The 26,167-nt window shown below is 35.4% G+C and overlaps 1 protein-coding gene across 20 annotated transcripts in view; it reads left to right on the forward strand.

Annotated features, from left to right (window-relative positions):
- TMEM260 (transmembrane protein 260) overlaps positions 1-26,167 on the forward strand; it is a 66,153-nt gene that overhangs the window by 21,303 nt on the left and 18,683 nt on the right. For 4 of the 20 annotated variants that reach the window (XR_006699554.2, XR_012416318.1, XR_012416317.1 and 1 more), the window contains exons 4-12: positions 2,336-2,513; positions 4,080-4,193; positions 7,619-7,798; positions 10,731-10,771; positions 14,411-14,494; positions 15,660-15,774; positions 17,081-17,250; positions 20,060-20,231; positions 23,906-24,054. Coding sequence is in view for 9 of the 20 variants with exons in the window: in XM_005561337.4 (XP_005561394.2) it covers positions 2,336-2,513; positions 4,080-4,193; positions 7,619-7,798; positions 10,731-10,771; positions 14,411-14,494; positions 15,660-15,774; positions 17,081-17,250; positions 20,060-20,231; positions 23,906-24,054 (1,203 nt within the window). In the remaining 11 variants the exon portion in view is untranslated. Of the gene's footprint in view, positions 1-2,042; positions 2,122-2,335; positions 2,514-4,079; positions 4,194-7,618; positions 7,799-10,730; positions 10,772-11,620; positions 11,733-14,410; positions 14,495-15,659; positions 15,775-17,080; positions 17,251-18,488; positions 18,828-20,059; positions 20,232-23,905; positions 24,055-26,167 lie in introns of those variants that run through there. The other 16 variants (XR_012416321.1, XR_012416323.1, XM_073998529.1 and 13 more) reach the window with 11 other exon arrangements.

A 26,167-nucleotide genomic window follows, 5' to 3' on the forward strand; every position in this document is an offset into this window, starting at 1 on the left:
TGTCTGACAGTTTTCACCACTGTAAAGTTACCATTTTTCCCTCGGTAATTCATCTATTTATAGGGCGGTACCTTGAGACTGTACATATTCTGCTACTCCCAAATTTTTACCCACTAGTTTTGGTATTTATTGATTATTATTAAGATGGCTGCCAAATGATGGTTTCTAATTCCATCATTTGTTCTACAATTATTAGTTGGCTTTCTACAGAAAGGCCAATGATGTCCTTCTCACTTTGTTATTTACATCACTAAATTCATAGATTCTTAGGTATTAAGTGATTTATAAGCAATTACTATAATTATTTTTGATGCTTACATTATCCCAGATTTGGCCAGTGGGAGCCTCTTTAAGCTGACTCCTGTGTCCTTCTGTCATGCCCCCATCATTCTTTGAGCACTTCTTGACTTTCCGGCACAAGATGTTTCAGACTAATTTTGTGCTAGAGCTACTCCAGCTCTAGTATCAGCCATTTCTCCAAGGATGCTAATTTCGGTTTTAAGTTGAGGAAGGAATCTTGTATCTTATGCTGACTTTCCCAAATAATATTGACATATGAAACATCGAAGTTCCTTTAAAAATGTTAGAAATACTTTAACTTGTTCTCTTGTTCACTAAGTTTCCTTTGTGTGTTTGGGGCTAGATACTTCCAATATAAATGAAATTTAACTCCAATTCACATTTCAAAACCAGTGTTAAAGTAATTGTTACAGACAAATACTATAGATGTACAGAATGGGCTGAAACCTAGGAATTGAAGAAACATTTGAGAAAGAAGTAGGATTTAAATAAATAGAAAGGAGCAGGGAGGACATTAGATTCAGGGGTACAGAATGAGCAAAAGTATAGTACTAGGCATAGGCATGTCTTATTAGGAAGTTTTGATGAGCCTGACTAATGGGTGGAGAGAATAATGTTGATCATTAGTGAGTGAGTGGGAGCTAGTTTATTGGAAGCCTGGATTCCAGGCAGTCTGATTTAGAACTTATCCCTCAAGCAGTGGAGAGTCCTTAAGTTTTTGGGCTGGGTAGTCATAAAGAATATGTTTTAGGAAACTTGATATGATGTTATTATTGCAGAATAGATTGAAAACCAGAAGACAAATTAGGGAATTCTTAATTAAGTGTAAGGCAGTAAAAATACAAATAGAAAGGAATGAGTACACAGGAAAGTAATTTGGAAGGAAGAAATAATATGTTGAATCAGGATCACTGGAAGACTGGGAAACTGAAAGAAATGGGAAACTGCTGATTTTTATAAGAGAAAGAAAACAAAAATAAATTGCAAACAGAAACTCAAAGAAAAAAGAGGTTTACTGATATTGGGATTTTTATGTAATCATTTAAAAATAATGATTGACTAAAAGCCATAGAACTACTCTGTAACTTTTTATACAAAAGAATATAGTTGAAAATTGATGATTTGGAGCTATAGAATATGGTAATTGTTAGACGCAGTAATGCTTGCTGAATTTTCTAACACTGTTAGAAATAGGCATTTCATAATCACTTTCATTTTCATAGTTTTAGATTTATAAGGAAATAGAAACTTGTTTTGGTTTGATATGCATTAGTAAATTCAACCACACTACCAGTCTCAAATCAAATCTCTGAACTGAGATCCAGATTCCTGATTGTTTTGAATGGTATGGGTTTTGTTGGCATTTGTGGGTGAGAAATTTGTTTTTAAGTGTAGCATCTGATTCTTCTGGTGTTATTGAAATTTACATTCCCATCTTTAGAGAAAAAAATTAGTTTTAACTTCAACTTTGTCTAAAGAAAAAACCCTCACAAACTAAGAACTGCACTATATAAGATATTGAAATCATGAAATATTGTGATCAAGACATTCTTTGGCATATGCTGAGAGATGAAAATAAAAGGTACCTGGGTCCAATCATTGTACCTGAAGTGAGAATGCATTTTCCTGAATAAATATTTTTTCATTTCATTAATTTTTACAATCAAACATTTAGGTCTTAACTAGACCATCCTTCTTCATGGATAGAGCAAGAAAATGACACAGGTTTGTTCTCTCTCTAGCTACTGTGTCTTCAGGTTTTCTGAACTGGCGTGAATTCTAGCAGTTACATATGAAGACTGAACCTCATTCTAGCCATAGGTTTGTTTATTTGTTCATTAATAAGTTAACATATGAACTTCCTAATTAAAATTTGTTGAAAGAAATTATTATATGAGGTAATGTATTAACCATATAATGTGTTGGAGTAGTGCTGGGTGACTGTCATAATTTCTGCTGGTACAGTTTACAAAAAGGAAAATAAAGTTAGTTCTTTTTGTTGGGAAAGAAGATTTCATGTTATCTGTGTTTGCAGGCTTTCTGGCTCATCTGCTGGAGGAATCCTTGCTGCGGGGGTGTTTTCATTTTCTCGTCTAACATGGCAGTGGTCCATTGCAGCAGAGGTTTTTAGCTTAAACAATCTGTTTGTGGGGCTGCTTATGGCTCTTACTGTACATTTTGAGGAAGCAGCAACTGCTAAGGAGAGATCAAAGGTAACCTATTTTGATCAAAGTGAAATCGGTTTTTGTTTTAATTTTTAGACAGATGTATTTCTTTTTAATGTTGGCTTAAATACCATTTATCTATTCTGATTACTGTCAGGATAATCTGGCATGTTGAGAGAGAAAATGATCTCAGTCTTTTTTATTATGGATGGAACCACAATAGCCCTTATAAAACATGGCGCTTTTTTTCCCTCAGAGTTTAAAAGTTTTTTGGAGAGTGAGAGGATTATGAAATCCCCTGTGTGTCCCGTGGGAAAGATAGGCTTGTTGGTTAATTCACCATCATTTATTTGTGTATGTTATCAGAAAGTGCCAAGTTCTAGACTGGCCCCCTTAAATTAGGATACATTGACTCGCTCTTTAATTGCCAAAAAATGTTGAATTTGTAATTTACTTAACTAAGAGAAAAGTATTAAATGTAAACCATGAAGTAGTTCAGAAGAAATTACAATGAATTTTAAGGTAAACACTATCATCAGAATCACTTGACATGTAAAAGAACCCTATCTTCTAAGAACCTACAGTCTATACACTGGGAAATGCCAAATCATCTTAGTATAGGCAGCTTTGTGTTGTTAAAGAGTGTAGAAACAAAAGAACATCATGGTTTATATGTGGTTTTCTGTGATGCTATTAGAGGGGTTTTTTTGGCTTAAAAAATGTCTGATTATGTTAAAATATTCAATAGACTTTTTATGAGAAGGCACACTGTTCAGGTTCAGGTATAGGGACAACTGCAATGGGGTTTTGTAGTAGGGGAAAGAAATCAGGCTCAACTCCAAATAGGAAAAGTGGGAATTTATAGCCAAGGAGCAGGGTGGGAGTCAGTGGATGGAAAATTACTGAGAGGAAACATCAGGGTAAAGTGACTGAATTCTTGCTGAAAGCAAGCCAGGGTGATCAGACATCACCTAAGGAATGGTAGTGGATGAAGAACTTGATCAGATATTGAGGATGAGGGTTCTGGCTAAACTGACTAGACAGGATTGATGCTAAAACTGGACAATGCAGAGATGAACATGGAAACTCAAAAGTCAGGACCTAATTGGGAAGAGTTTAGAGGAGCCTGACTTGAGTTTGGTCAAAGGAGAGAATCTTTGCCAGTTATGAAACTAACACATGTTGAAAAAACTGAAAAACACCACCCAGAGATAACCAGGTTTCTAAACAAAACAGACTATATTTCATTTGCTTAATAGGAGAAAAAACAATTGCTGAATTTCAATTATAGATTTAATTGAATAAGCATTACACAATACCCTATTACTATTACAACTTACCTGTTTATCCTACAGGATTTTCTAAAAGTTGGTTTGAAAAGAGTTATTTAAGATCAAACTGCAATTATTTGATGAACATGGAAAATATTAACAAAAATAATAGTAACAAATATTAGTGATTATTTAAAAAAAGTATAACTGCTTGCATCTTAGAGGTTGATTTTAACCTAACTTAGGATACAAATGCTTGGTTTTAATATAAAAATGGCTTTTTGTTATTGTTCTTAGAGTGTTAGGTGAATTTTTTTCTTAATTTTTTAAAATTTATTTTCAGATAGCTAAAATTGGTGCTTTCTGCTGTGGCCTTAGCTTATGTAACCAGCACACAATAATACTCTATGTATTGTGCATAATACCTTGGATTCTCTTTCAACTTTTAAAAAAGAAGGTAGGTTTTTGAGTTTTGTGAAAATAAAAATGTACAATATTTTACTTAGGTTTTATATAACATTTTTATCATGAGAAAATTTCAGACTTTAATTTTTCTTGGGTTTCATGTAAAGCATAAATAACCCTAGGGCCTAACAATATTGACTGAAAAAAATAGGATTTACAAAAATTATGCGGTATTGATTGCAGTGGCATCTGGCCTGTTCCATAATTTTGTGACTGATTCTGAATAGCATCTCGATGAAAGTAGGCTGAAAGGACTTAAAGCAACAATATAAAATTTTCTTAATTATTATTTTATACATTCTAAGACACAGAGTGGTGTGCCATCATACTTCATTTATTTAACTGTGTGCCGAGTCCTTGCCCTGTGCCATATGCTTGCTCCAGGTGCTGAAGAGTCAGCTCTCAACAGACATCACTGCTATTGTGAACTAAATAATAAAATCTCGGGTAACAGTGTTGTTTTCTCAAAATAGATTCCCTAGAATTAAAAAGGATTTATTGTTATTTCTTCTCTGAAAGAAAAAAAAAATGATTGTTAATTAAAATGGCAACATAAAGCAACATAGGAAAATTACTTCATTAGGCAATGAGAGATTTAGGTACCCAGAGGTTAAAGTAGTCTATATACAAAGCCAGCACTAGAGTCTTTTTACCTTATTGTTTGTTTGTGTACAAACTCAGCTTTACTTATCCTTTTATTATTTGTTCATTATACCCAGCTATAATCAGAATTACAATAGAAAACATATAAAACAAATAAAATTATTATCTAGAGATAGGGAAATAATTATACCAAAGCTTTAGATAGCTTTATTTACTGTGCTTGAACACATTAGCTTCTTAACAGTAAAGCAAAAAGGGTAACATGGAGGTTATAAAATTTTTATGATGTGATTAAAAAGTAAGTAAAAGGGGCTGGGTGCGGTGGTTCACGCCTGTAATCTTAGCACTTTGGGAGGCCAAGGCAGGTGGATTGCCTGAGCTCAGGAGTTCGAGACCAGTCTGGGCAACACAGTGAAACTCTGTCTCTACTAAAAATACAAAAAAAAGTAGCCAGGCGTAGCAGTGTGCGCCTGTAGTCCCAGTTACTTGGGAGGCTGAGGCAGGAGAATCGCTTGAACCCAAGAGGCGGAGGTTGCAGTGAGCCGATATTGTGCCACCGCACTCCAGCCTGGGTGACAGAGCAAGACTCTGTCTCCAAAAAATAAAAATAAAAATAAAAAATAAAATAAAATGAGTAAAAGGGAAACATAGCAGTTGACAGGAAAGAACTTTTCGTTGGCACTGAATTTTGTGAAGTCAATCATGTAGGTCCTTATGTAAAGCTTATTAAACGGCATAACAAGCAGTGTCTTTAACAGTGGTTTTATAGTGTATATAGTAAGTTCTTTATATGGCCTTTTATTATATAAACGCTTGATTAAAAATGGAGGTATGAAATATAACTCAGTGAATCTTTTCTGTGGAATACAAGAAAGAGGCCCAAATATTTCTCTTGTGAATCAGTGGGGGTGGATGGATTCATCTCCCTCTAATATCAGTCATCTTAGCCAGGCTTCTAACCTGAACAGACATCAGAGGGGTGCATTCTCAGCACATATTTCACGTTAATTGATTGAAAGGAGAGACATGTAGTTTCTGTAAAACATGGAGGATTCAGAGTTGATAATTTTGGAGCCTGGACTAAGGGCCTGTTTTCCCTGTACTGAGGTAAGCTACAGAGAGTGATGAAATTGTGAGAACTGTGACTCTTTATTTCCCATTAGTTAAAAAGCAGAGGCTAGAAAATAAGGCCTACCAATGAAGTAACAGGGTAGTTGGATCTCACTGTGAGGTGATTTGAGACAGAGCAGAAAGTCCTGAGTCAGTTGGTTTCAACCCTGGCTGCTTACTTATCTGAGAAACTTTTTAAAAGTTCGTGTTTGTTTGTGTGTATATATACACAGATGTACCTATGTATATAGTAATGTAGGTACATATGTGTATGTGTATCTATATGTACATATATACATGGGGTGTGTGTGTGTGTATATATATATTTATTTATTTATGCTAAAACTTGATTCTACCCCAAAATAATTCTGATATAAATGATCTGGGGTGAGGCCCAGACATCAGTATTTTTAAGAAGTTCCCCAGGTGATTTTAATGTGCAGTTAGGATTAGGAACCACTTATTCCCCAACTCTGCAATAGCTCTTATGCAATTGTCTCCCTGTTTATTTTTCACACAAAAGGAAAATTCTGCAGCAACTCATCTTACCAATCTAAATTCAACTTTATAATATGCAGAAACTGTGCAAAAATAAGCATTTACTTTCTTTAAAACTAATTTTAAGAATAGCAAAGGCATGTTGTTAGATTAGTTATTTCTTACACTCCTTTCATGCCATCATTTTTTTGCATCTCATTACTGCTATAGAAATCTCAAATGAAATCAGTACTGTAATAAAACACTTCATTTTCAATTACGAATGTTTATTTGAAAATGCTAATGTAAATCAACTGCTTGTTCTACCTCTGGTGAATGTGAACCTTGATTCTTATATTCATTCTCACTTATGAATTTCTCTTTTTTGTAAAGGAAAAAATTGGCAATTTCCAAATACGATATTTGTGAGAGAACACCTCTCCCAGTTACTAAAGTAAGCAGTATTTGAATCTTGGTTCAGATATACAGGAATTGATTGAATATACCAGAATTCATATTCTTTTGGATTTAATATTTGTAAAACTTTGCCAATATTGTCCTTTAAGAAAAGTATTTTACAAATGAGAAATATGTTTTCCCAAATAAGGTATATGAAGCAGCATTTTTATAACAACTAATTTTCTTTAATTAGGGGAAATTAATTGTAAATTGAGGGGGGAAAAAAGCATTTGAATGAGCTTGGAGTTTATATAAAAGCTAGTTGCATTTATGCCAACATTGAAATGTTCAAAACCCTTGTTGAAAGAATTGTCAACGTATAATCATAATAATATATATAGTTGAAGTCTACTCCTAATGATGATGACGAAGTGAATTGGTCTTAGAATTGTATTTTGGGCATATTCAAAATCAGCCAAACAACACATAATCACTTCCAAGCAGGTTATCTTAGCCGTGCAATGCTGCTTGTCATGACATGGTTTTAAATGTAAGTGATGCAGTAAACATGATACTCATGAGCCTTTGCTAATATTATTTGCTTCACTCAGCTTTCACCTGCCATGCAAAGGAGTTCAGGCTGATGCAATTTTCTAGTAATCCATAGTAATCAGAAGGTTTAACATAGTATTCTGTGGTGACTTAATATAAATTGGGAGATCAGCTCTGAGTAAACATATTTGGTGTTTTCCTTGATATGTTCTTGAAGTTCCAGGATGAATCTACTAAAATAAACATTGTTTTACCACCCGATGTGCTCTGATGCAGGAACTCTCCCTGGGCTCTTTGTTGAAGTTGAGCCTGTACTTCTCTGCTGGTTTGCTGCCCTATATCCACCTTCCCATCTCATCTTACCTTAATCACGCCCGGTGGACCTGGGGAGACCAGACAACGCTGCAGGGATTTTTGACACATTTTCTCAGGGAAGAATATGGAACCTTCAGCCTGGTAAATTCAGATTTAAAGCCCTTCTAAGGAAACAAGTGGCAAAACTTCAGTGTTCTACCTGGGCCTTGATTAAAAAAAACAATATTTATCAGTGACAGTGGATCAGATTTTTATTTTGGTTATTTATGTAACAAACTTGCCCCTTGGAATAGGGCCTTTGATATATGTTAGAGAAAAGTTGGAATCACTTAATTTAACATCATGTAGTTGTATATCCTGAATATACTTTTTAGGATAGCAATCATTAAAAAGTCTTCCACCTACAGTTGAAGAATTTCAGTCTTGTTAGCAGTGAGTCACTATGGGCAATTGATCTGTGAATAAAACTATTTGGAAAAGATCGAAGGAAAAAAAAATCCTCCATTTAAAAATTTTTCTTTGACCAAACCACTTCTTATTATTTATTTTTTTACATATTTCATGAACAGTGTTTATGTTAGTATCTAGTTTTTAAAACTCTAGACGTATCTGTAAATGCCTCATAAGATATGAGTTCACTAAATGGAAACAGTGTGCTCCAAAGAAGTTGAAAAGGCCTTGCTTTTCCTAAGACATATTAAGGGAACACACTAAATATAGTCACAGTAAAGATAATCTGAAAAATGAAAGGATAAGCAGAAGATTTTTTATTTTCATATAGACAGTTATATCAGGTTTTTCTTTCTTGGTTTGTCCTTTTGTGTCCTACTTAAGAAGGCAAGTCTCAGAAGAGTATGTAGTATGTAATACCACTTATACAGAACTCTAAACCATGCAAAAACTAAACAATCTATTGTTCAAGGGTACATACAAAAGTAGTAGAACTATGTATTTATAAAAAATAGGGAAATAATTAACACCAAATTCAAGGTAGTAGTTACTGCTGTGGGATAAGGGAGAAAAAGTCTTTGAGGGCTTTGTGAGATACCTTATGATCTTGATTAGGTTTTGTTTCTTGAATGATGGATCTGTAGATTTTTAAAAAGCTCTTTGACCCTTAAAGATGTATTATATATGTTTTTTGTATGTAGGAGATGTTTCATAATAAAATAGAATAATAAAAAGGAAAAATATTAATTATTTTGATTTAGAGAGTTTGATACTTTACATTTATATTCTGCTTTACTTATTTTGGTTATTCCATAAAAATATTGTCTGAAGACCATTCTAGATTTGAAATTTATATAATTCATACATAATTGTGAAATTATAGATGAACAGGTTGTAATGAATTTTAATCAAAGTGCTCATAAAGAGCTTAAGGAAAGTCTATCATGGAAGTATAAAAAGGTTGTTAATTTATTAACATGTAAATCATTTTTGCTGGAATAGTTCAACTGATTTCTAACAATTATTGTTTTTTGTTTTTTGGTTTTTTTTTGAGACGGAGTCTCCCTCTGTCGCCCAGGCTGGAGTGCAGTGGCGCGATCTCTGCTCACTGCAAGCTCCGCCTCCCGGGTTTACGCCATTCTCCTGCCTCAGCCTCCGGAGTAGCTGGGACTACAGGCGCCCGCCACCTCACCCGGCTAGTTTTTCGTAGTTTTTAGTAGAGACGGAGTTTCACCGTATTAGCCAGGATGATTTCGATTTCCTGACCTCGTGATCCGCCCGTCTCGGTGTCCCAAAGTGCCGGGATTACAGGCTTGAGCCACTGCGCCCACCGCTTTTTTTTTGTTGTTTTTTGAGACAGAGTCTCACTCTGTCGCTCAGGCTGGAGTGCAGTGGAGTGATCTCGGCTCGCTGCAACCTCCATCTCCTGGGTTCAAGTGATTCTCCTGCCTCAGCTTCCTGAGTAGCTGGGATTATAGATGTGCACCACCATGCCCGGCTAAGTTTTTGTATTTTTAGTAGAGACGGAGTTTCACCATGTTGACCAGGCTGGTCTCGAGCTCCTGACCTCGTAATCCGCCCACCTCAGCCTCCCAAAGTGCTGGGATTACAGGTGTGAGCCACCGTGCCCAGCCTGCCAATTATTACTTCTAAAATTCTTCCTAAACGATGTCCAAATTAGTTTTCACTGACTTCTCTTTAAAAATTCAATAAGACTCTGAACTAAAGACTTTGAGTGAAGAGAAATGATACATTGTACATTTAAAACCTGTATCTTTTAGACATACACACAGCCAAAAAGCATATGAAAAAGTGCACAATATCACTAATCATTAGAGAAATGAAAGTTGGAACCACAATGAAATACCATCTTACACAAGTCAGAATGGTTATTATATGAAAAAGTCAAAAAACATACTGGTGAGGTTTTGGAGAAAAGAGAATGCTTATACACTGCTAGTGGGAGTGTAAATTAGTTCAGCCATTGTGGAAAGCAATGTGGCGATTTCTGAAAGAACTTGAAACAATTACCATTCAACCCAGCAATCCCATTATTGGCCATATATCCAAAGGAATATAAATTGTTCTGCTATAAAGATACATACACACATATGTTCATCACAACACTATTCACAATAGAAAAGACATAGAATCAACCTAAATGCCCATCAACAGTAGACTGGATTTTTTAAAATGTGGTACATATACACCATGGAATACTACACAGCCATAAAAAAGGAATGAGTTAATGTCCTAAGTGAACTAATGCAGGAACAGGACACCAAATACCACATGTTCTCATTTATAAGTGGGAGCTAAACATTGAGTACACATGAACACATGTGTACTTGAGGGCAGAGGGTAGGAGGAGGGAATGGATAAAAATAAACTACCTATTGGGTACTATGCTTATTACCTGGGTGATGAAATCATCTGTACACCAAACCCCCTTGACATGCAACTTACCTATGTTACAAACCTGCTCACGTACCCCGGAACCTAAAATAAAAAAAATTTTTTTAAGAAAACCCATGTCTTTTAAGTCAAGATTGTTAAAATACAATAGCCTAATAAAGCTTCAGTTTAATGCTTATGCAAATAAACGTTGGTCTTTTGTGTTTAGGCCAAATCTGAAATAGGATCCAGTATGTCTGAAATATTGCTGTGAGTATGAAATATTTGAAACTATTTTAAAATGAATTCTCTATTAGTTCCTTTAAGTGATTTTAGGGATTTCTGAGTTCATCTCTTTGTAACAAAGTATGTCTGAGAAGTAGTTTTTACCTCTACAGTTGACAGTTGTTTGTATTTATAGTTGTGCCTCGGTATCCATGGGGTATTGGTTACAGGAACTCCTGAGGATGTAAAACTCCATGGGTGCTCAAGTCCTGATATAAAATGGCATAATATTTGTATATAACCTGTGTACATCCTCTTGTATACTGTAAATCATCTCTAGATTACTTATCATACTTAGTACAATGTCAATGCTGTGTAAATAGTTGTTATGCTGTATTGTCTAGGGAATTATGACAAGAAAAAACATCTGTATATGTTTGTGCAGACAGTTTTTTCCCCAAAGTTTTTTGATTTAAGGTTAGTTGAATCCACGGAGGCAGAACCCATGGAGGCAGAGGGCCAACTGTACTCTCAAATATTTTTAGCACCTCCTTCAATAAGATAGAGCTTAAAATGAGCAATAAACACAACGGTGAATATTAGAATACTATATAGAGTATTTATAGAACGAAAATGTTTCAACCTTCAATTGAACCACTGTTTTCTTGTTATTTTGGTTTTTAGTATTTTAGAGCTTAATTTATATAATGTCTCCTATGACTTCCTTAGGCTATCCTTGCCATAAGCTCTATCTTTGGCTTCCGTATTTTTAACATCCAACCTTATTAGAGCTGGCTTAAGCAAATATATTTTTATCTATATTATTTAATAGTGTTCTTTGAAAACTGGGTTAATATTTGCTTTAAAACCTACAGATTAAGACAAGTGGAAAGATATCCATACCAACCTGATACAAAATTTTGGAAGAAAATAGGTTTCTACAACACTGAAGTGATGTCCTAACTAATTACTAATTTGGAACTCTTGGGGCTGTTTGGAAAAAACTGTGAGGAGAATATTTCAACTTTATACGTGAGGCAGTTTATGAGTTCTCACAATTTCGGTGTAATTTACTTACTAGCTTGCTTTCTTCCAGCCATCCTTCCTTCCTTTCTGTTTAAATGACTTCTTTTTTCTACTTCAAAAAAGGTACATAATCTTTATAGAAAACTTAGAAAATACAGGTAAGCAAAAATAAGAAAATTAAAACTACCTATAAATCCAACATGCAGAGATAACCACTATTATTAATCTGTTAATATTTTGGACTGCATTTTTCTAATATTTTTAGGATTTTTGTTTCTTTTTAAAAGTAGGATCATAGTAAACATACTGTTTCATTAGCCTGCTGTTTTCTACTTTACATTATATCTTGGAAATATCTCCCTGCCATCAGTTACTTTCACATAACCTTTTGATGGTTCTCACCATTGATTTTAAATATTTCTTTTTATGTGTGAGACTTTTGTGGCTTTCTCATTTTCACTGGGAGAATGTAACAAGAAGCTCAGTTTTCTTTTCAAAGATAAAGATGGCACTAGGTGCAGTGGCTCATGCCTGTAATCCCAGCACTTTGGGAAGCCAAAGTGGGAGGATCGCTTGAGCACAGGAGTTTGAGACCAGCCTGGGCAACATAGTGAGACCTTGTCTCTGCAAAAAAAAAAAATGTTTTTTGAGATGGAGTCTTGCCCTGTCACCCAGGCTGGAGTGCAGTGGTGAGATCTCTGCTCACTGCAACCTCCGCCTCCTGGGTTCAAGCGATCCTCCCACCTCAGCCTCCTGAGTAGCTGGGATTACAGGTATGTGCTACCACACCCAGCTAATTTTTGTATTTTTAGTAGAGACAGGGTCTCGCCATGTTGGCCAGGCTGTCTCAAACTCCTGGCCTCAAGTGATCCACCTGCCTTGGCCTCCCAAAGTGCTGGGATTACAGGAGTGAGCTAACACAACCAGCCTACAAAACATTAAAAAAAAAAAAAAAAAAAATTAGACAGGCATAGTGGTATGCACCTGTAGTCACAGCTACTCAGGAGGCTGAGGTGAGAGGATCACTTGAGCCCAGGAGGTCGAGGCTGCAGTGAGTCCTCATCGTACATGCCACTGTACTCCAGCCTGGGCAACAGAGTGAGACCCTGTCTCGATAAATAAATAAAATAAAGATAAAGACAGTCATATGTCATATCAATGTCTCTGAGCTTTCATTTTATTCTGCTTTGCTCCATGCAGGACTCACTGCCTGCTCTTTTCTATCTACCTTCCAGAGATTGTTATAGTATTAAGGATAGCTGTTATATTTTGCCTTAGCAAACCCTACATGAACTCCAAAGAACGCTAGAGAGTAATCCTAGACCATATGTCTAACTATTATTAGTTTCACGTAAAAGTCATCTATTGAGACCCTTAACGGCCTCCTTCACATTAAAATAATAGCAGGCTGTATACCCAGAAAAAAAGACTTGACAAAAGTGATGACCACTCACACCCACACTTTTGTGTGGACCAAGTCGTCATGTAGAATGAAGGCATGATCTTAGCACTCCCTGAATGAGAATTTCTAGTCTTTAATTGTTTCAGGTGGGCAGGAATGTTGAAAAAGGCAACTGATAATTAACTTATGAGAAAATCCTTCAAAATGATAGAAGCTAATCATCTACCCTTTTCCAGTCAAGCAAATTAAATTTTTTCCCCATGCATATCTCTAAATTGCAATCCTGTACAAGGAAATTATTGAATCTAACCTTAGGCAGTGACCATCTTTTAGCGCTTACACTTAAGCAATAGATCTCCAAGAATTAATTTTGAGACTGACTTCATTCCTTTTGAAGAATGGTTTGAACTGGGCCTCATGCTGGAATCAATTTTTCAAGTGTATTTGAAAATGAGTAAGGACGTCTTCTCATAGTAGATGAGTCTTCATTAGTAAAATACACATTGTATGGTTTCCATAATTATGGTATCACATTTTCTCCAGTAAAATTGCCGGTAGGGAGAAGAAAGTTATTTGAGATGATGTATAGAGTCATTTCTTTTTTAAAAATTGGAGACAGCTAGAGCAGAAGCTATTTTAGAACTCACATAATAACTTAAAATGCATATGAGTTAATGGAAAAATTTAGTTTATTTGTAGGAAAAAGAATAATACATTTCTCTGAGATTGCTTAAATGTTTTTTGAACCAAAACAAATGATGTAGAAAACAAGGAAACCATTTAAGGAAAAAGATAACCCACAAAAGAATGGCTGGGAATTCTCTCTCATGGCCTTTATTTTCTTCATATTAGATCTCCAGAAAGCTACTTGAATTAATTTTGTTATTAGTTGCGAAATCACTAGAGGCCATGTCTACACTGCCAACAGAAAAAAGTTCAGAAATTCATTTCAAACAGCTTCCTATCAAACCAGTCGCGGATATTCTATGCAGTATACCAATATCAAAAATACAGAAAAATTATTTGTCCTGATTCTATTCCAAATTATGTAAGTTGGTAACCAAATGTTACCATTGGAAAACATCTTGGAACTATTTAACTCTTTCTATTGCACTTTTTCTTCCAACTTTAAAAGGCACAATTGGAAAATCTGACCCAAGCCCAGTGTATAATCAAATGTATCCTACAAGGAATGTTTTACATGGAATTAATGAAATTTGTTTCCTGCCAACAATAAGTTAGGTTGTTTTTTGCAGTTCTCAAGTAACAAATATGAGGACCGAACTCTCATTCAACATCCAAGCCCTTGCAGTTTGTGCAAATATATGTTTAGCAAGAAAGTAAGTAATACAATTCCTTTTCCTGTTATTTTTCTATGTTCATGAATTGAATTAATGTTTTCAGTATGTCACTGTAGGACATTGCCAGTATTATTTTATACTCCAAATAAATGACTCTCCTAGCTATCTATTAAAATAAATATGTATTGTTTTCTTACTTTTATTCTGATTCTAAATCAATGATTTCAAGAAATTGAGCATTATATTACTGTCTAAGTAGGCAGTCATTTGATGTCCTAAACTTCAGGTTTGATTCCTTACTCTGCCATAACCGATTATTATTGCTGATTTTAAAAAGAAGCTATTATTTAAATTCCTCTGATGATAAAAGTAATCCCTGATGACAAAAGAAACCCTGGAAAATGCAGCACTGTAAATCTCCATTAATTTATTCATTTATGATCTAGTCTGTTGAATGTATGTATTTGTATGTAAATATATATTTGTACATGTATCTATAGTTTTGTTTACTTGACACTTAAACATTTTATTGTGAACATTTTTTCATACTATAAAAATACTTAAAATCATTTAAATGTCTATGTAATAGAACATCCTATGACCATAGGAGAATTAATTTAACTGTTCTTCTATTGAGAACTCTTTAGATTGCTTCCACTTTTTCCACTATTATAAGTAATACCAAAACATTTTTATGGATTAATCTTTATTTACATTTCTGGTTATTGCTTAAAGATTTATGCCTGCATGACAAATAACTGAGTCAATGATTATTAATATTTTAAGGCTTCTAATAAAAATATTATCAAATTAACTTTTCTGAAGGATTATGCTAACATTTATTGTCATACCACTGCATTCACACCAACATTGAGATTTATTGTTCTTAAATCTTTATTATTTCAAGCATGAAAATATTTGTATTTTGCCTATATTTGATCACTTCTGAAATTTAACAAAATTAGTAGTTTGCATTTCTTCTGTGAATGTTAGCTTTATATCCTTTACTGTGTAGTCCCAAGTTGTAGTTCGAGTTTATTACTATATTTTGGTTGTTTCAACTCAGATTTTTAAAACCGAGATCTCTCTTTGCTTCTAGTTAAAAATGGAAAGTTTTTATAGATCTAATAGTTTAAAGTCCTGTGATATTATATTTGACATTCGTGTATATAAATATTTTAGACATTTTTATTATTTTTTGTAGGGACCGACAGAATCCGTCACTAGTATGGCTTTTTACTGGGATGTTTTGCATTTATTCATTGTTCTTTGCTTGGAGAGCAAATTTAGATATTTCAAAACCACTTTTCATGGGTGTGGTAAGTTTTACTTAGATATATCCTTTGACCAGAAAGTTTGTGAAGAATGTACAAATTTGCATTTCATAAATCTTGTAGAAGAGCAAATTACTTAAGGAATAGTTAAAATTTTATATACATTTTTATAAATCAAAGTTAAATTATTGAGCCAATACAGCTAAGGCCTCTTTTTAGGATAAAAAGAATGCATTGTTTCATTAACACAGTTGTTAAATAGAAAAATGAATGTAAAGTAGATTTAAGTCAGTCATTGTATGTGTGTGTGCTTGCAAATATAGGTACAACTGCATTTCTCCTGGAATTTTTTTAATAGCAAAAGAAATATGAATTATAATTGAGGGCACTTAACAACATATATCCTTATTTCTTACCTACCCAGTCCGAGGCCTAGGCAAAAGAGCAACCGTGTTTCTGTTTTCTGTGGCAGCAGTCTCTGAGATTAGAGTATTTCTTCTACTTATAATAGAATCTCTGTAAATGTCAATAGCTCTTTTTTGACAGCTGAAACTGAGTGGTCTGTGTGTGTGTGTGTTTAGGAAGCCTAATAAATAATACCCTACTTGATCACCTGAGTTCTGAATCAATTGAGAAACAACGTAACACAGTACAACGGGTGGGAGAATCACTTTTAATCTGGTAATACTGAGATTGGAAAATGTGGCTTATATCTGTAGCCAAGGGGACTTCCTCTTCCAGCATCCCAGAATAGCCAGATTTACCCACTAGTCATAGGCAGTACTGTGGAGGTCTAGCCTCTTCCCATGTCTCCCCCACCCAACTCGTGCCATAGAGATAGACTCTGGACCTGGACAGGTGCTTGCTATGGGTAGCTCACTTCCAGGAGAAAGTGAGAGGAAAAGAAAGGGTGCTGCAGGTCCAGTCCCAGCTCCCAAACTCCCCAGTTGGATAAGTCCTTACATCCTATAGGAGGAAATACGTGAGGGGTCAGAGAGAGGCCAGGACAGTGGAGCTTCTCCCTGTGGAAGGAAATATCAGGAGGAAAGCAAAAGCATTCTCTAACTCCTTCAGCCTGTGTATTACTGGAGTTCAAGACGAAGGCCACAGTACTGAAGTGAATGTGTGGATCTAAAAAGGGAGATGCACTTGTCAAACTGGGAAGGAAGAATGTTTGAAAATAGAAAAATGAAATGACCTGGGCTTGGATTGGGGAAATCAGTTAACAAAACCTGAATGACAATACGTACACACAACTAAATGCAGGCAGTATATTTTAAAAATATATAAGTAGCTGACTGATAGCATAAACTAGTCAACTGGACCTACTGATTGCTTGTCTCTTTCACAGGTGGAACGATTCTGGATGCAGAGCAATGCGGTAGTGGCCGTCCTCGCTGGCATTGGTTTGGCTGCAGTTGTGTCTGAGACTAACAGAGTGCTGAATAGCAATGGGCTTCAGTGTCTGGAATGGCTTTCTGCAACTCTTTTTGTAGTTTACCAAATATATTCTAATTACAGGTAACACATGGTTATTTTTATGAAAAGTAGCTGTCAAGTCAGAGATACCTGAATATTTAGATTCTAACACTTTATTTCATTTTTAACTTCTACTGGTTTTCAGGACTCAAAGTGAGACACCTTGTTGAATGCAGCAGTTCTTTAGCTTTTAGGGTTGTTAAACCTCCTGAACCAGAATCTTAGTATGGGCGACGTATGGTTTCAGGCCATTGCAAGCAAGGGTTTAGGTGGTGCATGTAGACTATTTGTATCTTTTTCTCTAAAGAACTCAAGAGATACTTTTAGAATCCCTAGTATAGGTAAAATTCCATGACCTAAAATACCACTTAGATGGAGAGTAAAATGATTTAGGGTTTTTTGTATACCCTAAAATAATTCACTTTATGCTTCCCTTTATGTCCAGTTTACTCTGTAGTAGTAAATATTAACTTTTTTTTTTTTTGAGACAAGGTCTTATTCTGTCCCCTAGGCTGGAGTACAGTGGCATGATTGTAGCTTACTACAGCCTTGAACTCCTGGGCTCAAGCAGTCCTCTGCCTCAGCCTCCTCAGTAGCTGGGACTATGAACACATGCCACCATTGGCATGCCTTTTTTCTTTCTTCTTTTTTTTTTTTTTTTTTGTAGAGACAAGGTCTCACTATGTTGCCTAGGCTGGTCTCAAGCAAGCCTCCCTCTTCAGCCTCCCAAAGTGCTGGAATTACAGGTGTGAGCCACTACACCAGCCTTAATTATTTTAAAATTAAGTGCCAAAGTTTCTTAACTCATATATTATTACTATTACATATATTTTCCCAAATCTGTTTAATAACCATTATAATAAGAATCTCAGTCTAACATAAAGATGTCTAAGTCTTAGATTATAGTTCGTTTATTTCTAGCAATATCAAGTACACATTATGGAACTGGAAGAGAGAGTCCCTTAGAATTTTGCTATAGTGAGATTTAACTGGTATTATTTTAAAGGATTAAATTTTCTCTTTTAACTTAACTTTAAAAACCAATGTTCTTACCATTCAACCCTGCAATCTTATTACTGGGTATATACCCAAAGGAATAGAAATCATTCTACCATAAAGACACATGCATGCAAATGTTTATTGCAGTGCTATTCACAGTAACAAAGACATGGAATCAACCTAAATGCCCATCAGTGGCAGATTGGAAAAAGAAAAAGTGGTCCATGTATACCATGGAATACTATGCAGCAATAAAAAGAATGAGATCATGTCCTTTTTAGGAACATGGATGGAGCTGGAGGCCATTATCCTTGGCAAATTAACACAGGAACAGAAAACCTAATACTGCATCTTCTCACTTACAAGTGGGAGCTAAACGATGAGAACTCATGGATACAAAGATGGGGAACAACAGACACTGGGGCCTACTTCTGGGGCCTACTTGAGAGTGGAGGCTTGGAGGAGGAAGAGGATCAGAAAAAAGTAACTATTGTGTACCAGGCTTAGTAACCTGGGTGACGAAATAATCTGTACAACAAACCCTGTGACACGAATTTACCTGTATAACAAATAACACCCACACATGTACCCCTGAACCTAAAATAAAAGTTAAAGAAAAACACACAACATTGTTCTTTATAATACTGGGGTAGAGCTGGTGTTAGGAAGGCCAGCAGGAGGCCTTGAGAGAAGGGGCTGCATGTCCTGGACACAGCATCATCGCTAGCTCAAGCAGGTGCACCAAACTCACAGTGTGTTTCCCAGCCTTTTCTTATCCCAGTCATCTCCTGGCTCAGGCCATTCGGGCAGTCCAGGTTCGACCCCAGACGTGTTTGCACAGGCTAGGTGTTTTTATCTTGTTTTGATTTTTTTCATTTGCCCCAGGGGAATGGAATACGTAGCACCTTTGCTAGATGGCAAAATGTGCCTCATCACTCTGCAACATAGGGAAGTAGGTAGGAAACAGTAATTTTTACATCGATTACAAAGGCAGGGATAGTATTCTGTTCCTAGAGGTGTTCCTTTGCTTTGTGATACTAACCCAGGTATTCAACTTTAGGCTGTGTTTCTCAGCTCCGTCAAATGTAATGGACCTGATAACAACAGAAAGGACATTGCTTGTCTCATTTTTTAATACTAATTACTGTTTTGTCATCTTTTTCTTTTTTCATAGAACGCTCTTAGAACTCATGGCAGTTTTTCTTTGAAGTTAGAAAGTTCACTTCATTCTTGAAAAGGATGAAGTTATTGGCAATAGCAAATAATGCCTGGAGAGAAGTAAACAACTCAGGAAACTCTTCCTCCCCTTGCTTCTCATTGGTCTCATCCCCTAGCGATTTCTTGATCTCCAAAGGCAGAGAGGAACACAGGAGGGGAGAAGTGGAAAGGATCAACCTCTGCATGCAAGAAAATCATACAAATGTCATACAAATTCAAGTCAGAAATGGGCAGATTTCCTTTTGCATTTCTGAAAGTTCCTTTGAGTAAATGGAGTTAACATAAAATTGCCTTAAATTCCAAGTGGAATCAGAAATCTTAATTTCTGAAAATAAAATTGGATTGCACTTAGGGGGAAAAAGGGCCTGTTCTTGTGTGCTGATTCCCTCTTTGTGGGGGTGATTATAAACTCCAGAAGTAAGCAGTAGACTGATTTTTTTTTCAGTTGCACAATTAGCTGCTGCTTATCAGACGATAATATTCTTTCTTCAGATATATGTATTATTTTAGAATATATTGAAACACTGAATGTTTATTGTATGATGGGAAAAGAATGGCATTGAAAATAAGCCTAGTCTTGTTAAAACTGTAGCAAAGTGTTGCTATTTTAATTTTTTTGGACCCTTTTATTTAGCATTTGTGACCAAAGGACCAACTATGTGATCGATAAATTCGCAAAGAACCTTCTCACCTCTATGCCTCATGATGCAATTATCTTACTGAGAGGAGATTTGCCAGGAAATTCTCTTCGTTACATGCATTACTGTGAGGGGTTGAGGCCTGACATTTCATTAGTGGATCAGGAAGTAAGTATATGAAACATATACTTAGAATATAGCAATGATTTAAAAACATGTTTTGGAAAAAACATCTTTTTTAAAATGGTGGGTACCATTTTCATGATCACTGTTAGGTAGAATATATATGACATTTTACATGTTAGGTAGAATATATATGCGCCTACTTGTTTTTTTATTTTAACTAATAGCGTAAGTCACACTAGTTGCTTCTCATTTAAAAACATTTAAACTGAGTGTTTTAAGAATTAATGTGTTTCATGTTAGATTCATAATATTTTAGGTCTCTCGTTCATGTGACAAACCATAAAAGTGTTCGTTGTATTGTAAATCTATTTTTAAATTGTTATTTTACATTCAGGCCGGGCGCAGTGGCTCACGCCTGTAATCCCAGCACTTTGGGAGGCCGAGGCAGACAGATCATGAGGTCAGGAGATCAAGACCATGCTGGCTAACACGGTGAAACCGCATCTCTACTAAAAATACAAAAAATTAGCCGGGCATGGTGGCACACGCCTGTAGTCCCAGCTACTCCGGAGGCTGAGGCAGGAGAATGGTGTGAACCTGGGAGGCGGAGCTTGCAGTGAGCCAAGATTGCACCACTGTACTCCAGCCTAGGTGACAGAGCGAGACTCAGTCTCAAAAAAAAAAAATTGTTATTTTATGTTCAGCTAACTCAACCATTCGAATTTACCTTGCCCATTGGTCCAGGGATTAAAATAAATTATATTGAATATGAAATAAATCATACTGTAGGTAAGTAAACATTTTACTCAAAATAGAAATTTTTAACTATAATTACGCTATAGAATTGTTATATAAACTTTGTTAATGCTATGACAAAAATACATTAAAAGAGGACTTGTGAAAATTTTGAGGGCTATGAAAACATTTTTTTTTTCATTGAAGAACTATTTAAACTGTAAGATTTATTATTTGAGCCATAGATTCGTAAAAGGGAAGAAGCCTGTCTGGTGTTTTTAGAGCAGTCATTAGGAAAAGAGAAATTCTTAATCTTAAAAGAATAATATGATGAATTCAATTGAACAAATTATTAGGCATAGTACTGAATGCATTTTATTGAATTAATGAATAATTATAATTTTTGGAGAAAACTTTGAACAGGTTCGTAAATATACAGTTTTACATTTTAAGAAGCAGTTGCATTTATATCATGGATGCCGATTGATTAATTTGATCTTCAGTCTAGTTTCTGACAAAAGCTAGGTTATTTGTTAATAACGTGGTTCCACACTATGATTTTAAACACTGTTTAGGATGTCAGCTACTGTAGTTGAGAAGCATGGATTAGGAAGTGAATTAGGCCTAAACTCAAGTCCTCATTCTGTCACTTCCTGGATGTGTGACTTGGGGCTAATGATTTTTCCTCTCAGAGCTTCTGTTTCCTTATTTATGAAATGTAAGTCATCATTATATAAGTTAGGATGCATTTGAATGCAAGAAACAGAATATCTGACTGAAATTACTGAGTTTTTAGCCTCACATGACGAGCAGTCTGGAGATAGGTGATGTTAGGATCACCTATCTAACATAATATGAGCAGTTCAGGGACGTCAGTTTCTGAGGCAGCTTTTCTGCCATTCTCTTGACTTTTCCCTCCCAGTCACAGGATGGATGCCCAGTTCCAAACATCACTACCTAAAACAAAGCACGGTGCTTCTTCTGGGTGTCTCCCTCTCTCTTTCTATTTACTGGGAATAACATGTGCCCCAGAAGTCCCTCAGCAGACCTCCACTCAGGCCCCACTGACCCATACTGAGTCATATACTCACACCTAAACTGCTCATTAGCAAAGGAGAACGACTAGACTGAAAACATTGCAGCCTGAGCTACCTGATCAAAATCAAGATTGCATTAGTGAAAAAGAAGAAGGTATTCACTGTGGAGTGGGCAATCAACAGTGTCTGATACAGTTATTCTCACATAGCAAGGTTATTATGAGAATTAAATGAGGAACAATAAAGTCCATAGCACACAGTGGGTATGTAATTAATGTTAATATCCTCCAGAACTGGAACTATTGGGCAATAAAGCCTAATTCAGTAAGTATTTTTCTGAGTATTTACAGTTTAGACTTAGATTAAAATTACTTTGTCATTTGCTAGTTAAATATATAAGACAAGTAAAACATAAGCACAATTTCTCAAATGATGATATCCAAACATAACAAAGCTTTGGTGGTATAAATGGGAGTCTCTTCTTTAAAAAGAGGGAATGGATACATATCAAAGTATAGAGTTAAGTATGTATTAAGTATAGAATTAAGTAAAATGATTTTTTTCTAATATAAGTAAATTATTTAAATCAAAAGAATGTGTAAACGTGTAAGGATATGTAATTAATATAGGGCTGCTAATAAATTCAGATAATTTGAAATACCAAAAGAGTTTTTAACTTTGAGGCCTAGATTATTACATGATTGAGCTTCTCCAGGGCAGGGGTTATATCTTATTCATTATAGATGAGCATACTTGTTTTTTTGAATGAATAAAATAATGGCTATTTTGTCTAGGTTGTCTAGTCTGGCCAGCAAAGGCATTTCAACTTCAGCAAACACAATTTGAGAACTGGCCAGGCGTGGTGGCTCATGCCTGTAATCCCAGAACTTTGGGAGGCCAACGCGGGTGTATCACTTGAGGCCAGGAGTTCGATACCAGCCTGGCCAACATGGTGAAACCCCGTGTCTACCAAAAACACAAAAATTAGTTGGGCATAGTGGCACGTGCCTGTAATCTCAGCTACACGGGAGACTGAGGTAGGAGAATCGCTTGAACCCAGGAGGCGGAGCTTACAGTGAGCCGAGGTCGTATCACTGTACTCCAGCCTTGGTGACAGAGTAAGACTGTCTCAAAATAATAATAAATGTGAGAACTATTCTATGCCAGCCAATGTGCTAGGTGCAGAGACACAGAGATGAAAAAATACAGTGCCTTTTCTCTAGGAGCTCACAGTCTGGTGAGGAGCAGGCTCTAATAGAGGTGAGTACAAAGTACTAGAGGAGCATGCCATTCTGGCTGTGGAGACAGAGGAGGACATCAAAGGAAGTGATATTTACACTGGTTCTTAAAGTTGAATGCACGTTCTCTAGGTCAGTGGTCCCCAACCTTTTTTACACCAGGGACCGGTTTCATGAAGGACAGTATTTCCACAGACTGGGGGTTGGGGGTGGGGGTGGGGAATGGTCTTGGGATGAAACTGTTCCACCTCAGATCATCAGGCATTAGATTCTCATAAGGAGCGTGTAGCTTAGATCCCTCACATGTGCAGTTCACAATAGGTTGACGCTCCTGTGAAAAATCTAATGCTGCCACTGATCTGACAGGAGGCAGAGCACAGCAGTAATGCTGGCCCCTGCTGTGCAGCCCAGTTTGGGGGTTCCTGCTCTAGGTATTAGAATGGGGGAAGATCCTTCTGGGGAATCAAATGTGGGAGGTAAATTGGAAGAAGGTACTGATGTGACTGATGATAGTCATAATAAAATCCAAGGTTTACATCACTAAAAAAGTAATCATTACCACATTCTCAGTTGTGCTTATATTTTTCAATTATATATGTATTAGATTGGTGCAAAAGTAATTTAGGTTTTTGCCATTACTTGATAAACTTGATTCTTTTTAAGAAATATATTAAAAGTCTGACATCATGTGTGACTTTTCTGGCAGATGATGACTTATGAGTGGTATTTACCCAAGATGGCAAAGCACTTGCCAGGTGTCAACTTTCCTGGGAACCGGTGGAATCCTGTGGAAGGAATATTACCTAGTGGAATGGTCACATTTAATCTTTATCATTTTCTTGAAGTAAATAAACAGTAAGCATTCTTTTTATGTAATAGCTTTTCTAAAATCTTAAGCTTTTCTGAAATTGTTTCTGTAGCAGCTGTGCCTCATCCAAAAGACCAATTTTCTATACCTATTTCCCTGTCACTGGTGAGATTATCTTTGTAATTAAATTGAATATCTGTGCATAAATAAGGCCAGGCAGAAATAAATGTTATTGTTTTGGGTAAAGGAAAAATAAAGACAGATTAGCAAGAACAGCAAATAAGATCTGAGTACAATTCACAGAAATTGGAGATGTGCCTGCCTACTTGAAATCACTGCAGGTGGATGGCAAGCAATTATAGTTCCCCCGATCAACACTATGGTCCCCCTTTTAAGTGTAAAGCAAATATTTTCAGGAATAATCACTGTATAAAAATAGCTTAAAGATTTTTATAAAGGATAAGACATTTTTATAAATAAGAAAAACACGTAGTTTATGCTAGCTGAGATAAAATATGAGAATTGTGAATTCTATACTTGAGAACATAAAATTATTTGTAGTTAGGTCAAGAATAAATAATTCCCCCAATGGTATAGTGTTGAACATTTCTTCTGCCATGAAGCACTTAAGATTGTCCAGAGCTTGAAGAAGAAACACTTATTTCATGATTTCTTTTTTCTTATAAAGAAGACTTCAGAATGTCTTTGTAAATCCCAAAGTTAAATTATCCCTTGCTAAGAACATAATAATGTGGTATTTTGGGTGTTTAGAGCCTGAAGTTTATGTGGCTCATGGAGTAAACGAAAGTAATGGGTATAAATGTGCTGTGAGGGTAACATTTAATTATTCTATTCTAGATAAAATATTAGGAACCATTAACATCCCCAAATTGGCATTTTTGTGAATTTTCAAGAATTCAATCCCACAAGCATTTACTGAATGTCTGCTGCGTTACAACTTGTATTAGGGTCCGGCAGTAGAAAGATGAATGAGGTTCAGTTACAAATCCAAGTAGAACACAATCTAGTTGTGTACATACATAGATGTGAATACGACTAGCCATAATTTGGTGGGATAAGTTCTATACTATCAATGCCTTGTAAATGCTCAGTAGGTGTTTACTGAACAGATAGATAATTTAACTGACAACATATGCGAAGTATTCTGGCAGCATGGATAAGGAAGCCATTAATTCTGTTTGGGGACATTCATTCAGCATTTTTAAAATAAAAACTGCATGTCCAAAATGTTCCAAGAACAATATGATGGAAATGTCGTATGTTCTTTGAGGAAACTTAAACAACACAGAAAAGTGTAAAGATGATCAGTATCATCTGTCTCCCAAGGACAGATGCTGTTAGTATTTTGATAAATATTGTTGGATTCCACTCATCTTTAACATGAATGACTTATTTTTAAAATACACATACTCATACATACTGTATTATAGATAGCTGAGATATCATTATCTGTCCAATTTTTTTTAACCTACCATTATATCATGAGCATTTCCCCATGTATATTATTGTCATTTTTGGCTAATATTCTCATAAGATGCATAACAATGTAACAAATATTCGATTTTTTGTGATATTCTCTCTGTTTCTAGACTTTTGCTATTATAATATACAATGATGATGAACATTCTGCCCCATAAAGTTTTATTGTTAATATTTTTGACTAACAAAGATCACTGCATAAATATGACTTATTAATATCAGTTCTTTAAATAGTTTTTAATTGTAAAAGTTGCATGTGTTTGTTACAGAATGAGAATTTTTTTTTAAAACTAGAAGAAAACATTGTCCTAGTCACTCAGAAACAACACACATATAAAAAATGCATATGTCTTACAAAGGTAAAAGCATAAGTGTCCTGTTTTTTATACTTACTATCATAAAACAATTTCCTTATGTTTTTACAAACTATTTGTAAATACATGTACTGTAATTTAAAAATAATAAGTGAATAAAACTATTAGGAGATATTTAACATGGTATCTAATTTTAACTATAATAAATTTATACCTACAACAACTGCTCTGTATATGTAGGTTTTTTTTGTGGAGGGGCAGAATTTTAAATTATTAGCATCGATTATCAGAAGTAAAATTACTAAGTCAAAGGACATGCATTATTTAAAGGCATGTGATAGAGATT

Source organism: Macaca fascicularis, chromosome 7 (assembly GCF_037993035.2).
Source record: "Macaca fascicularis isolate 582-1 chromosome 7, T2T-MFA8v1.1".
NCBI lineage: Eukaryota > Metazoa > Chordata > Mammalia > Primates > Cercopithecidae > Macaca > Macaca fascicularis.